A 15,013-nucleotide genomic window follows, 5' to 3' on the forward strand; every position below is an offset into this window, starting at 1 on the left:
CTCAACGGCTGTACTTTACTCGGAAGCTGCAATTCCTCTACATTTACGTCCGTCTCATTTAGAGATCGGCAAAGATTCTATCAGCCAGCACATTAATCGACTCCGCGGACCAACTGCAGGTTTAATGGCGTAAACTGTTTGTCATTTTGGAGAAGCCCCCACAGTTACTCCATCAAAACCCAACGCAGCAACGGAAGCTGGAAGAATGTCTCTCCCTTTCACCTTTGGTCTCAGTGAGCTGCTGAAAACAGATTCCATGCAGGAAGTGGAAAACGCACATTCTCCATCCTCCATCTGCTACGGTCAGCTTTGGCACGGAGTCAGCAGCAGCAGCAGCAGCGCTCTCCAAGTGGTGGATCTTACTTTGTGTGTGTGTGTGTGTGTCTGTGTGTGTGTTAATGTGCCATGGTGCAGAGAGGAAAGAGAAACAGAAGGAGATCGATGGAACAGGGATGGTAAAGAAGAAGAACAGCCAGCCGCACCGAAGGTGCTGCGAGGCTTCGCCATCGGTCAACGAGCTTCAGCCAGAGGAGCAAAGTACCAAACACACACAGTCACAAACACACAACGCGGGGATGTGGCAACAGAACCCTGTGGGCTGATACAACAGCAGCGTGCACCACGTAACACAAAGGACGACAGCGTGGCTGTGAGATATGAGAGGTAATTATCATCTCAAGCACCGCCGCGGGCGTGATCATGAGAAGATAAAGATGTTAACTACAGTTGTTCCTGTCGTCTGCGGGGACGGATCGCGGCGCAGCACTCGGGTCCGCCAGTGGAGCCCCCCCCCCCCCCCCCGATAGCGTTTTCCTCTCATCACGCTCTTATTATAGTTTACAGCATCACACATAAATACCAAACCAGCAGAGAATAAGCAATCAGCAAAGAAAGAGCAGATGCCAGCACCTTAAAGATGGCATGTTACCATAGAAACCGGATGATTTTCATTGTTCTGTCCCTCTTAGTTTTCTGTAACCTGCCTAGCCGGTGAAGGGTCTCAGGGGACCGGAGCCTATCCCGGCACAGAGCCAATAACTAGAGCACAGACCTCCACCAAGCAGCTCATTCCCCATTTTATTTTTGTTAATATTGATAATATCTGCAATCCGGATCTGATCCAAATGAAATTTGGCGGGCGGGGGGGGGGGGGGTCTGTGTCCGCTGGTACATCCTTCACTGCAGGGTCGGGATCCTACGAGCTGCTGGCAGGAAATGAAGCAGTTGACACCGTCTGACCTGCAGCCGCTGAGCCTATCATAGAAACAATTTAAACAGCTAATGGAATGAGTCTCGTCCTTTTTCCATCTCGTGGCGGGGTGCCGGGGGAGGGGGCTGTGACTCATACAGCTCATTTCTGATTAGAGCTTCTCAGGCTTGGAAGTAATCTGTCCCAGACCCGGCTGGTTACGCTGTTACACGTAACTAGCAGACGGACACGTGCGAGCGAGCCGAGTGTTTGCGTGTGATCCCTGAGAGACATTAAAAACAGGAAGGACTGTGTGAGGGTCCACGCAGGTGGAGGTGGGGCCCATTGTTCGGGTGACGGAGGGGCATGTGGGGGGTGCTGCCTGAACATGCTCGGAAACAGGATGCTCTTCTTCTGTGGTGGATGAGCAACAATGGAGCGGAGAGCTAACAAAAACCACATTGATAAGGAGGCAGTTAGAGAGAAACACGCATCTGATTTACGTGCATGAGCTTCATGCAGGATTGGAAAACGCAGGCATGCTCTCTGGAAAAAAAAGGCAACATTCCAAACGTTTTACACATCCTCAAGAGACCCGTTCTCCAAATCAGGATGTTCTGCTGCAGCTGAATGCATGGACGTCTTCATCCCACTCGGTCTCAGTGGGACAATCATCCGTCCCACTTCCTCCACTGTGGATCTACTGAGTGACGTTGATGTGGCAAAAAAAACAGGCAGCTTTCCTTCCTCACTGTGTTTGACCTGGCTAGTGTGTGTGTGTGTGTGTGTGTGTGACCTGGCATTAACCACGACTGCAGCATTAACTGTTTTCTTTGTCACTAGATATGAAACATCACATTTAACTAGCGTACATTAAAAGATGGATCGACTAGGCTAATAGGTTTAACCCTTTATCGGCCAAGTGACTATTATTGGTAATTAGATTCTCTAAATGAACCAGAAACAGACATTTTCGGTGCTTTCACAGCAGATCACATTCGTACTTACAGGAGAGGAGACGAAGAGGAGGACTCCTCCTGGTGGCTGTGAGGAGGTTCCGTAACGGTTCTCCCGCTGGGTCTTTGTCGCATCTTTTTCGCTGTCCTCGTTGCCTTCTTCCTCTCCTCCGTAACTTCATTCTATTCCTTCCGTTGAACTTTAAATGGGTGAAAGGCACATAAAACAGTCAAGACAGACTAAGAATAAAAATCAGGGGATACAATGGAGTATGAATCCATATATTAAAGGTTAAATTAAAGGTATATAATCTAATTTTCTCCACGGTGCTCTTTTTCTCATCTGAGATAAGAATTTGTAATTTTAGATTACAGGGAAAAGAAAAGATTAGAGTTGAAATTATCCAAAAGATCAAGCTTTATTGGATTACCTCGGTTTGTTCATTTTTGCGCACAGGAAGAATAATCTCAAGGAAAACAGAAATAATCTGACGTAAGAATCGGGGTGTGCTTTGTCATCTTGGACAAGAATAAGTGTCAACAGTGGTCCTTGCTGATTGTTGTAATGTATGAACTTCATGACATCATGAAGATCCACTTCCATATTTACTGCATAAAAAAATAATCCAGTTCAGCCACAGGGAAATGTCTAAAATGATGTGAGAAGACAAATAAAAAATAATTATCTTAGAGGTGTAGAAGTGGGAAGATTGTGAAGTAAATAATCCCCTCTGCACAACCTGAACCAAGCCTGCAGCTAGAAACTATTTGAATCAAGCGATAAACTCATTTCAAGCTTCAAAGTTCTCTACTGCCACCTGCTGGATGATTGAAGCACAAACCAAAGGAACAAAAATAAACCTGTTTTTTTTTAATTCCCACTGCTCGGAATGAAAGAGCTCAACAGATCCTCGTGGGTTCAAGTTTATTAAGAATTCTCAATAATACAAATGAATACTTATTTTCAAATAAACATGTACACTTCTACAAATATTCTTTTTTTACTAAACAGAATCATAAAATTTTCTTTGTAAAAATCCACACAGTAAAAAAGCCTTCATCTCTCTTTAACTTAAATTAATCTTTCAATTTGGCAGGTCATAAATTAGTGTTTTCATTTTCCACCTTGCGTAAAAAAAGCATGAAGAACATTATTTGAGACGACTCATGCGAGACGACATGAAATCTAACAACCACATAAAAGTGCAATCGACCCACCGAGTTAACCCTCGGTTCAACCGTGACACGTTTGAAATCAAATGGAAGCAAACCGCGGTTGAGATAGAAAGGGAGGATGAGGAAAATGCTCTCAGCGATGATGACATTTACTCCGATTCGGACCTAATGCCGACCGGCTGCTGCGGCAGACACATTCTTTACATCATAGACAACAGGCAGGAAACTGGGCTCTGAAACAAGAACATGTGGGCAAAAAGTTTCCCATATACTTTGCTGAATAAGCACTACACATTCTACAATCCCTCGCCAAAGTCAAATGTACAGTTGTTAAAAAAAACAAAGACATCATGAGAATATATATAAAAACTACACGTAAGAAAATACTCACTCAGCACATCACACGCACTTACTTCATGGAAAACTAAAAAAAAAAGCTGCTGGTCACCGGTTAGACACCCCCGATAGGAAGACAGGGGGGGGGGGGGGGTCGGGGGAGGATAACAGATGGACAGCCGGAGGCAGGAGGTGGCGACGGTGGGGGGATAGAGTGAGGTGAAGATCAGGGATACTGGCTACAGAGAGCTGATGAAACAGCCCAGCTTCAGCCCAGCTTCAGCCCAGCTTCCCCATGTCTTGTGCCCCAGAATCTGCAGATTCCCTCAGCTGACCGAAGGTCACTAAAGCTTTGACTCCACTACCGTGTTCAGCGCTTCACTCAGGTCAGCCAAGGAAAACGAATCACAAAAGGGAATATCGGCAAAGGATCGAACCACAAGGATTCCATCGATCAATTCATAGGACCGTGTGTGTGTGTGTGTGTGTTGGGGGGCAGAGGGTGTGAGACATTTGCACAGCTGCAGCTGCAGGGGAAGAACAGCTGTCTTGATTCGAGTGCGTTCCTAAGAATGTGACACAAGGCAGAGAGGACGAGTCCGTCCATCGGCGTGGAGTGAGGCTGGATCGCGCTTCAGTACTTTGGGACTTTGGTATAATCCTCCTGGACGACATTCTTGCACAGACACATGGAGAGAATCATCCCGAGGAGCTGCAGGAGATAAAGATGTTGGCTATCAGAGTGAGAAGAACATTAAATATACAAACACAGAGGAAGAATTCCGTTAAAATTCGAATTCCTGCAGAATTTCCGTAAGGTTTGGCTTCAAATTTGCGAGGGAGGTTCTGTTTTTGACAACGATTGTTAGCAGGATTACGGAAAATCTAATGGATGGAAAACAAATCTAATTTAGATCCCATTAAACGTTAAGACCGATCCGGATTCTCTCATTTACTTACAATGGAGGCTTTAAAAAAAAAATCATATATTGTAAAATATTCATTCAATTCACTCAAAATATGATATGAACTATCATGAAAAACGTCTTCTGGATCTGATCCAGAATGAGGTCAGGAACACATATTTAACGCAGAGCAGAAACCGTACGAACCTCCACGACGGCCACGCCCACACAGATCCCCAGGATAACGCCAAAGTTGTCCAGAAGCCATTTCTCCACATTACTCATGCAGCCCTAGGAGAGAGAAGAAGAGGAAGGTTAAGAGAGACATGGAACGAGGGGGGGCTGCAGGTCATGCAGAGGGGAGATGAATGGTGCCGTGATCCCAGCCGGACACAAACAAGTCTCTTCAAAACACTGCGGTTAGCTTTGGACTGATCCGGTGAGAGGAAGAATAACACGGCCCAGAAAGAGAACGATGCCTCCAAAACACGCAGAACAGATCCTTCCTGGTGTCGGAACAAGTCAAAATGGACGACCAACTGGCCTCAGCTGCTGCTGTTAATATCAATATGAGCCCTACGGGTCACAGGTTTGCTCCCAGAGGAGGGGTACACCCCGCAAGCGTCGCCAGCCAAAATGTTAGCCAAGTTGTCGGTCAACAGGGGTTTAGTTTCATGTCAAAATCGACTACCTGTAGTCTGTAAAATACAGTACGTGTTGTTAATGTTTAAACTAAACATTATAAAATGAGTTTAGATTGAGCTGAAGACGCTTTTCAATCCTTTCTAACGACTCAAATCGTAATAATCCAGAGCCTTTTACAAAATGATCTACGATCTCAGTGCAAAGCCGGGAGGTGTGAAAGTTTCGTACCGATTCAAACACGGGTGGTTCCGTAGACAGATGCTCACACAGGCCGAAGTATTTGATGTCCGGGCCGGGGTGAGACTCGTTCCGACAGGAACAAGGGTGGAGGTCCTGAGAGCTGTTCTTGATCACAATGTTCTCAGACCAGTTGCCGGGACCAGTCCACCCACAGCACTGCATCTGGTGATACGGAGGAGATAAGAGGAGTTCACTGTAGTCACTATTCAAACGGGATAAAAAGAAAGAGTGAAAACAAATATTCAATAATAAAAGGACAGGTTGAAACTAAATGTAATGCGATTAAAGCACAATAGAAGGGAATGAATCTGATTTAAACGTGTGATCACAGAGAAAGATAATGTTACTATGGAGATGGAGGAGGAGAAAAGTTAATCAAAGTAAATGAACAATCTGATTTTATAGTAGTTTACTGGCCGTTCATCCAAAGTACTCAACAAAACTCTCCCTTTCACCTGAAACAACAGCAGGGAGTGGAGACTAGATTGTCCTCAAAACACTGAAATGTTAAATTTTGTTCCGGTATAATGGAGGCAGAAGAATATCTCTGCATGGCTGGACATGCATCCAAATCGTTCACTTGATTTCAAAGAACCAAGTTCAAAAGCAGCTCGGCCCAAATGGCATCGGTTCCCCCAGCCTGCTCCGGTTTCTGTATTCGCAGCAAGAACAGTTTTTAACAGCAGAGAAACGGAACCACCGAGAGAGAAGCGCCTTTCAGATGTAGATTATACTGGATTATGGACATTTGTGTGGCTTGTGCAGACCGGGTCGAAGAGTCCACTGACCGTCCTCTGGATGTAGTCCCAGGCGTGCTCCGTGGTCCGGTTCTGGCCGGTGTAGTTGATTATCATGCCCTTTATGATGTTAGACATCTCATGCTTCAGCTGGAGAAGAGAGGAGAAGATGCCGTCAGCTCGGAACGCTCCGGTTCATGTTGGCTTTCCGAGGCTTGATGATCCGACCCACGTCTGTTTACACTGCCCGACCCAGTCGCCATCCCATCTTTATTCATGGTCAGTGAAATTTAGACGGTTCTTTCCTGGCTCAGGCTTACACCCAAAATTTGGACTTTGAATCCTGCCAACCAACCAACCAAACACCGTTTCACCAAATACTTGTTTTCTGCCAATGAGGCGGTATTTACACGCTAATTGGGATAGTTAGCGATAAACTGTTAACTAATTAACTTAATTGATAACTAATCAGCTTTGCCAGGACAAAACTACCCAGCAGGGCGTGAAGTGAGATCCCGGTGGAAAGCTGCCATTAGAGAATCCGCCGTCTACATCCCCTACAGATGTTCAACATCTCGGTGGGAGGAGGAAGCGGTCGGGACATGCAAAGGCTCAGGAGTCATAAAAAATAAAAAAAGATCCAAGTTTGGAACGACACTTAAACAGGGGAAAACACTGAAGACTTAAAAATATACCGTAGAGGACAAGCAGAGCCAGCGTCTTACCCGATCTCTTTGGAAGTAAATGAGAACTCCAGCTGTGATCTGGGCAATGAGGATGAGTAGCAGGCAGGTGAAGTACTGCGGGGGGATGAAGAAAAATGTCAGTATAATGATTATACAGCATAATTATTAGACTATTATGATTCACTCATATTGTTGCTTTCCAAATATGCCAGATGGCGACGGGTAGAGCTCAACATTAAACAGGTAGAACCAGCGGCTCTTTGTTGAATGTAATCCTGCCCATCAACATGTATGTGTGTGTGTGTGTGTGTGTGTGTGTTTGTTCGGGGTCCTCTGTCAGCTGGAGAAGTGGGTCAATGCAGTTTTTCCAGTTAACCCCGAGCAGGTTTAACACTGCAGAGGTCATGCACCCCCCCCATGCAGAGCCGATGTCTTTTATCCTTTTCACCCTCCCTCCATCTGTAAATCCACTCATGCTGTGAGCTCCTGGTTCACACAGAAGCAGGGTCTTTACCGTCAACAGAAATCTGTCATGGGTTCGAACCCCAGACAATCTCAAGCAGATCGCAAAAACATTATAAGTGTGCACTTTTTTTTTTGGCGGGGGGGGGGGGGGGGCATTTTATGCCTTTGTTAGAGACTCACAATTAGAGAGAAGACAGGAAATTAAAGCCATTACGTCTCTCTTTCGTACAGACCATCCAGCTTCCTGTGTGGCGAGGTCCCCCCCCATGACTTTTAAATGCACGTCTGGTTTAAAGTGCCTCATCTCCACGCCTGCCTCTTTTTGGAAATAAGCCACACTTGTATGATTGTAGCGCTGGAGCGTCGGCTGAATGGAATTCCTCACCAGACCCAGCAGACAACGGATTTCGTAGATGGCTCCGATGCAGCCGAAGAAGCCCATGGCCATCGACAAGGAACCCACGGCGATGAGGATGTAGGACGCCACTTTCACCGTGTCCGACGACTCCTCTGAGGACAACAGACATAAACATTAGCTTATTGTCAGCAGCATTCAAAGACCTGTCATTGGCGTCTCACGATATTACAGCGGATCCGTTTTCATACAGATGAAGACAAGACAAAACCGCCAGCTGATGTAGTCCCAAGCATTCTGACCAACCCAGCCAGCCGGAGCGATCCCATAGTCACTCCCATCTATTTGCTGAAGAGGCTTCTTGTTCTCACCATCCAATTTCATCTGGATCAGATCCAGAATGAGGTCAGGAAAAATATTACATTTTAACATTAAAACCCATTTATGGATTCAGAAATCAGTTAAAAATACACATCAACTCTGATTCACTTTGACTTTTCATAGTTGTGTATAAAGATACCGAGAACAATCTAGAACCTTTTGATGATGATCCAGACCACCATGGGTTACGGTGTAGATCCAGTTAGGAGGGGATTGAGCTGCTTGGCGGAGGTCTGCGCTCTCTGAGTGCTTTTCTAGTTTACAATAAATCCACAAAAGATTTTTACATGCACATCAAACACAGGCTAACAGCGTGGTGCATGACATGCTGGTTTGAGAGTAATTGAACGTTAAAAGCACGTCAGTGTAAGCAGAGTGTCCGTGTGGCTGCAGGGCAGCATTTAAATGGAGGCAGACACGAATAATGTGGGTTCTGTATCCAGCCGTCTGTTAAAGCGTGTCATTACAGTCGAGCAACAGATGTCCAGCAGGGTTACACACCAGCGACACATGTCGCCGGGAGAACTTAAAAAGATGCATGGAGCGATTTAAGACCGCTCCTTATTTGTATTACTAACACCACAGAGATGTGATGCAGATCTCAAGCTGTTCCGTGATTATTCCCTCTGAAAGGTAGGATCGATATTTGCCTCTATCCGGCTGATTAATGTCGGAACATTAATGCAGTGCAAACCGTTCACGCAGCATAAAAGCACCCCCGAAATGAAAACGTTTTAATTGAACCAGTTCACTCGGCTACACGTCCAACTCCTCGTGCAGAATTAGCAGCACTCTTCTACTTCCATTTCCTCAGGTCAAAGCTAACAGCGCTAACTGTGGAGCCATCCTCTATGGTAAATCACACACACCTTTTCTGCATGTGTGGCTGCTGCGCTGTTGTGTAATGTGGCATATGTCCATGTAGGTTTCTGCCACATGTTCTAAAATAGTTCCCTGGGCGGTTTCTGTGGGACTTTCCATTTATGCTGCCCTTCAATAAAGCTGCTCGGGGGGAGAAGGGGGGGGGGGGGGGGGGGGTTGCTTCTACAAACATGACCAGAGTCACACATTCAGCATGAAGGCAAGTCACGGTCGACCTTATGTACTCATTTAAAACGTGAACATCTGTACAGAAATGCTGTGCTGAATCTCCAGAGGTTAAACGGCCCCATTCCCCTCAAAAAAAAAAGAAAAAGGTTTCTGGCCAAGTTCTCTTTCCTGCCTTCATGACATTGGGAAAGTTCAGAAATCATCTTCAGTACGTCTTTGCTGCACTAGCTGGCTCTTTTTTTACATCTGGCTTTTGTTTAAACGCACTATATTGAAGGAAAGATGCCCTTTAAACAAAAATGAAGGTGTTTAAAATTAAAAACGCCCCCCTTTTCCCAGTGGTGCATTGTTACAGCTGCACAGGCCTGTATTATTATAACTTATAAAGAACGGTATCTGAAACACACAGATCCTGTTTACGGTCAGGCAATGGTACAACTTCTGAAGGGAAGACACCGAGTCAATAAACGGCTGCATGCAGCCCTGCTGTTCATTCTTCTACTGGGCAGCAAGAGATTTCCACTGCATTTGGAAATCCAAGGGAGGGAGGAGCTTGTACAAACAAAACTCATCCAGCCCCATATGGGGGCTTTATCGGTGAGGCAGGATCGCTGCTATCTTGAGGAACGCGCTGGATTATCACAAACACAGGACTGGAGCTGGCGGGGCTGATGGGGGCTATGCTGGCTTAACACCAGCAGTCAAGAGGAAGTCTCTTTAACCGTTTCATCTTGCCAAAGACAGCCAGCATTAAAAACAGAGAGCGGCAGATTCAGATTAAATCAATAAATGGTTATGCTGAGAAAAGATATTAAGTCAAGGAAATATCGTGTCTCTCAGAACAGTTGATTTTATACTTCTGTCAGGGCGGCGGATCGATAGGCGCCATTAGCACAGCCATAATCAGACAGAGTTCAACGTAAACCTCAGCAGATTTGAGTCTGCCACCTCAGCCTGGCTCATCATGAGCTCCACAGATGTGTTTATCGGTGTGCGTGTGTGTGTGTCTGCGGGGCGGCTTTTAAGATGATGCAGAAGTGTCATCCGTGAGTCACATTTCCCGTTGGCTCAAAGATTCTTTTGAGGTTCCTTGGAGATGACTCGAATGGAACACTATGCAGATAAATGATGCCGAGTAGCCCAGAGTATTTAAGGTCTGACAAGCACTCTTCTCTGATGCGGCAACAAGGAACAGGACTGCACGTGTGTGTGTGTGTGTGTGTGAGCGTTAGAACACTTACGTAAAACGGCAATGAAGCTTTGGTTATCAAACAGGACCCACAGACCAAAGCCCATGATCAATGCTCCAAAGATCTGCGAGGGAGAAACAGGAAACTTCAGATCAGACATCAGAGTGGGAAAACAAAAACTGGAGCTCTGATATTTGCCTCTTCAATCTGTCAGATCTGGGAAAACTTAAAACTGAGCCGAGCACAGGTCGACTAGTCGACTTGTCGGAACAGAAAGCTGAACAGTGTTAAACAAGGAAAGAAATAAAATTAATTGCTCTCAGACCGGAAACATTTCGTCTGAAAGCCTCAGAAAATGATCCGTTTGACTTCCTGTAACCTTGTAAGGAGGTGATGTGTGCAGAACTGCTATGTAATTAAGAGGGCCCTTGTTTAGACATTTTAGGGCACTATAGTAGGGGGCAAAACCCAAAGATGAGAGGCCCCGTCGGACCACCACCGTCATTAGAGCCCCAGTTAAGACCTGCTCATTTAGAGGACTGTGGAGCTCCCGCCAGCCGTCATTAGCCCACCACTTCCTGGCTTCTCCTGGCCTCCACTAATCTGCCCACATGGGCAAACAGTGACCGACACACATCCGCTTCCTATTAGACACCAGCTGCGTTCACATCAAACGATCTGGGCCAGGTTTACAGCCGCAGTCTCGCTGGAGAGTCCTGGACGTCCTCACAGGGACCGTTTTTAAGAGTCCTGGGACTCGATGCTGCAGCCAGCGTCAGAGGAACCAAACGGACCCGGCTGTGCTCGCGCCCCCGGGCAGGCAAATGATGAAGGAGGACGCAGAAGACATAAAACAGCTCTAACGCCATCAGTGCATCGGATTCCCCTGAGGGAGCGGAGCAAACCTGTCTGAGGTAAACAAGTGGAAGTCAAGGCCACCATACAGCAGTGAAGAAATGCGATTACTTACAAAGAAGAGGAGGTTGAAGAGGAATAGAAAGTACTTGGTGACGGTGATGCATCCTTTTGCCATGGTTACAGGTCTGGAAGAGAGAAGCACACACAATACATTGGCTAAACTATGACAGCAGATTGTTATATAGCCTCGACACAAACAGAGAGAGCAGACACAAGATGGAGAAAAGATAAATAAATAAAGAATAAGGGCTAGCCTGGAAATAGCTTTGCTTTAATAGCAGTGAACCACAGAAGAGCAGGAATATCTGCACAGTTGGGCTCCTGATTAAACACACGCTAACCTTCAAAGCAACACCACCAGCCTAAAACAGCTCGATCTGCTCTAATCCCCGTCCCTTTAAGACAACATTTACATAATAAAAAATACTTTTATTAGAGAACAACCGGCCCAGCTGTGTATATAATGTTTTATAACACCATTTTATCCTTCCGAGAGCGTTTCGTGTTCAAGAATATAGTTCAATTCTCACCGCAGTGGCGAGGCAGAGTGGAGGGATGACCGCCACAAAAGCAGCAAGTGGCGTAGTCACGATGAATGAGCGGAGGCCGTGGCGGCGTGTGGCGAGGCGTGTTATTGTCATCACAAGCGGAACAAGACCAGGCAGCTGTACAACTGTGTTTACCAGCAGCAACATGCTGGCGGTTAGGGTTAGCATGCACCGCTTTACAGCCCATCCGATGGATTATATCAGGCCAAATGTTGGACGTGGGTCTGGCTGATTACACACAACCGCACCACAGACAGCGCGGTCACGCTGTGACTCACTAACATTGAAATACATCCGGGTTTGACAGACGTCCAGCACGTCCAGGTGAGGACTTGCGCCCTCTGAGGAAGCGCCTGCAGGAGGGACGCTTTACCAAACGCTCTGCAGGGCGCTTCAACATGCGCTCCAAGAGTTAAAGGAAACGCAAGCCCAACCAGACCTCTTCCTTCACTGGAAACAAAAATACAACTGGCCATTGCGGTTATTGGAGGAGTCTGAAAATACCCTGTGAAGACAACTCCCTGTGTATCACATGTCTCTGCTCCCGGTCTGCACAACGAAAACCCGGTTCTGCTCGGCCCGGGCCTTTAATAGTGTGGGTTCAGTTTCATTTAAACAGCATTAGCTCCTTTTGGAAGGGAAAGCCCTTTTTGTTTATTGTGTGTCATCGTTATCGCTCCTCCATGTCGTGCGCCGTTTATCTTTGAGTGACCATCTGACATATTTCTTTCCTGACGGTGGATTTCACGAATCACGACAACAAAGACACGAAGTGAAGTCTAATCGAAATACTAAACTCGGCATGTAACAGGAACACCACCCACCACCGCATCACCGGCTCATTAAAATGATTCTTTTAATGCACTTTTGCAGTTAAAAAAATAAAGATCTGGTCAGTAAAATGATGCTTCTCTTCAGGTAGTCCAATCTTCAGAGTTAAAATAACTGATAAATGGAATAAAATTACACACTGGAACCAAAACAAGAGCGCCAATCTTACACAGAGGAACAAAATGCAAACCCAGAGACGTTAATACTGCACGTTATGTTGCTCAACAACCTGGCTGAGGTTCAGCTGTGTTTTGATTTGTACAAGCGATAGCTCAGGCTAAAGTTATTATTTCTAATAGTACATAACTGTCATTACTAGACTGTTAGATGCATTTTTATACTCCGTTCAATGCTTATAAAAACAGAACACAGTGCAAAACCCAAACCGATAAGCAGCTCCTTGACGCTTTGTGTAGTCGCTAATCCTTAAAGGAGATTTTTAGTATTTATGTCTACATGGTGAGCATGAGTGCAGATTAAAACAGGATTAGCTATGACAACCATTGTTTGCAGCCTGAGGTCTGTCCATCTGAAAACTATTCCTAATAATAAATAAAGCAGGCCCAACCCAGTTCCTTCTGAAGCAGCCAACGTATTGAGGAAAAGCCAAGCCACAAGTGCCCTTAAAAGTCTTTCCATTTAACCTCACACACTGAGAAAGTCCTATGAACGGTGGAGACATTTTAAAGGTTTATCTTTGTCTAAACTCCCGAGTCAAACCCAGTCACGCTGGACTCCCTGAAAGTAAATGACAAATCGGTTCCAGCGAGAACAAAAGGACTGGAAAGTGCAAACAGAGCCAAACGGCAATCCCCTGAAGTAGAGCCACACTAGTGTTCCATATTGCTGCTTGTTAAAGTGCAGGACGGGTTGAATCAAAATGTATGCACTAAGCATCATTATATGCTAGTATTATGACTACAGCATGTCATCCTGGCAGTAAAGCCCATAGTGCCATTCTACTAAACCCAGCCATCGGCACCAAAACAAAAAGGACATGAAAATTAAACAAACATCTGTATTTCTGACTGAAACCGTTTGTAAATGCAGCAACAAAACACATGCCCCAAAGCCAAACTCAGAATCCTACAACGAAAGCGTGTTAAATTCTGTCTGTCCCTGTTGATTAGCCCAGAGAACTAACATTAAAAATATAAATATATAAGGCTAGTAAATGCAAATAACCAAAATAAAAGAAACCAATTATGTGACGCGCACACCTTTAGGGTTATTACGACACACATGTGAAAACGCATTGAATTCCTTGTAGAGTCTCTATGTGGGCTCAAGTACAGTTAAAGTGGAGACAGAGACAGTTATTCTGTGGTAGAACTCAGCCTTGGATGATTTAATCTAACCAATTAACTAATTCGTAATACATGAGAACACGTTCCGCGAAGGAAACTGTCGGGTACGGGGTTGTTGTTTTGTCTTTATTTATAATATACGTTAAGTTTTAAGGGCAGACTAACAATGGCCACCGTAACCGAACTTATAATCACTTAACTAGTTAAATGTGTGAAGACAGGAGGGACGCGAACACTCACCTTGAACAGACAGTCGGTTGAGGGTTCGTCTCCTGCCTCGCTTGTTGTGAAAGCTGAACAGTCTGTGGGAAATAAAAGGACCGAGCGCGCGTGGTGACGTCATCACGTCCCTGGAGGGCGTGACAGATTTAACCCTCTCTTGGAAGTAGTCCTGTGAAGTTACCGGTCCGTCGCCCGTAATGTGTAAAATTCCAGATGAGTAAAAAAATAAACTTTTATTTATAGCCGGCTTTTCATTCTTTATTTTAACAACATTTTGCACAAATTTCTAGATACCAAACCCCTCGATTTGATTTTGTTTGTCAACATAACATCAAAAATAATTCATGTCTGATCAGTTATATACAGTATTACAAAATGACCTATTGCTTGATAAAACAGACAATATATTTAGAGTGCATTTAACATGATCCACCGTTTTGCTGAGATAGCGTTTAGCACCATGCCTTTAAGGTCACATATTCTACGCTACCACGGTAACCGGTAAGGTGACTTTTTGTTAGCACACACACACTACTTAATTTTTTTTCAAATTTTCACCAGAGCATTACCACCAAAAAGAAACTTTATCCACTCTTATTCTTCTTGCTGGCGGCAGTGGCTGGGAAGCGGTGAAGACCACCAGTCCACCGGTTCGAGTCCCAGCTCAGACAAAATGTGAGCACTCACTGGTGGCTGGAGACGAGCCAGCCTACTTCCAGAGCATGGTAGAGGTGCCCTTGAGCAAGGCAAGGGCACCTTGAGCCTGGATGGTTTAATTTGGCAGTTTTGGGGTTGGTAATCTCCCGAAACCCCCCAAAATATGAGTGTAGAAAAATGGGAAAAGTGATTCCCCCCCCGCCTAATATGTCCCCTTTA

At 45.4% G+C, this 15,013-nt stretch overlaps 1 protein-coding gene across 1 annotated transcript; it reads right to left on the reverse strand.

Moving 5' to 3' along the window:
• Positions 1-3,060: 3,060 nt before the first annotated feature.
• cd82b (CD82 molecule b) lies at positions 3,061-14,179 on the reverse strand. The gene is made up of 9 exons (XM_068739380.1): positions 14,156-14,179; positions 11,282-11,354; positions 10,363-10,435; positions 7,721-7,845; positions 6,910-6,984; positions 6,236-6,334; positions 5,436-5,609; positions 4,770-4,853; positions 3,061-4,369 (listed from the first exon to the last, which is right to left on the reverse strand). Exons 2-9 carry the CDS (start codon positions 11,342-11,344, stop codon positions 4,292-4,294), a joined length of 771 nt encoding a protein of 256 aa, XP_068595481.1. The 5' UTR covers positions 11,345-11,354; positions 14,156-14,179; the 3' UTR covers positions 3,061-4,291.
• Positions 14,180-15,013: the final 834 nt, after the last annotated feature.

The sequence above is a fragment of the Brachionichthys hirsutus genome, chromosome 5, assembly GCF_040956055.1.
Source record: "Brachionichthys hirsutus isolate HB-005 chromosome 5, CSIRO-AGI_Bhir_v1, whole genome shotgun sequence".
NCBI classification, from domain to species: domain Eukaryota; kingdom Metazoa; phylum Chordata; class Actinopteri; order Lophiiformes; family Brachionichthyidae; genus Brachionichthys; species Brachionichthys hirsutus.

Excerpts from the sequence above, each read along its gene's own strand:
- cd82b (XM_068739380.1), bottom strand. The coding sequence starts at position 11,344 with ATGGCAAAAGGATGCATCACCGTCACCAAGTACTTTCTATTCCTCTTC. Across the intron at positions 6,335-6,909 it reads TTTACTTCCAAAGAGATCGG|CTGAAGCATGAGATGTCTAA; the intron begins GTAAGACGCTGG and ends TCTCTTCTCCAG. Across the intron at positions 4,854-5,435 it reads AACCACCCGTGTTTGAATCG|GGCTGCATGAGTAATGTGGA; the intron begins GTACGAAACTTT and ends TCTCTCTCCTAG.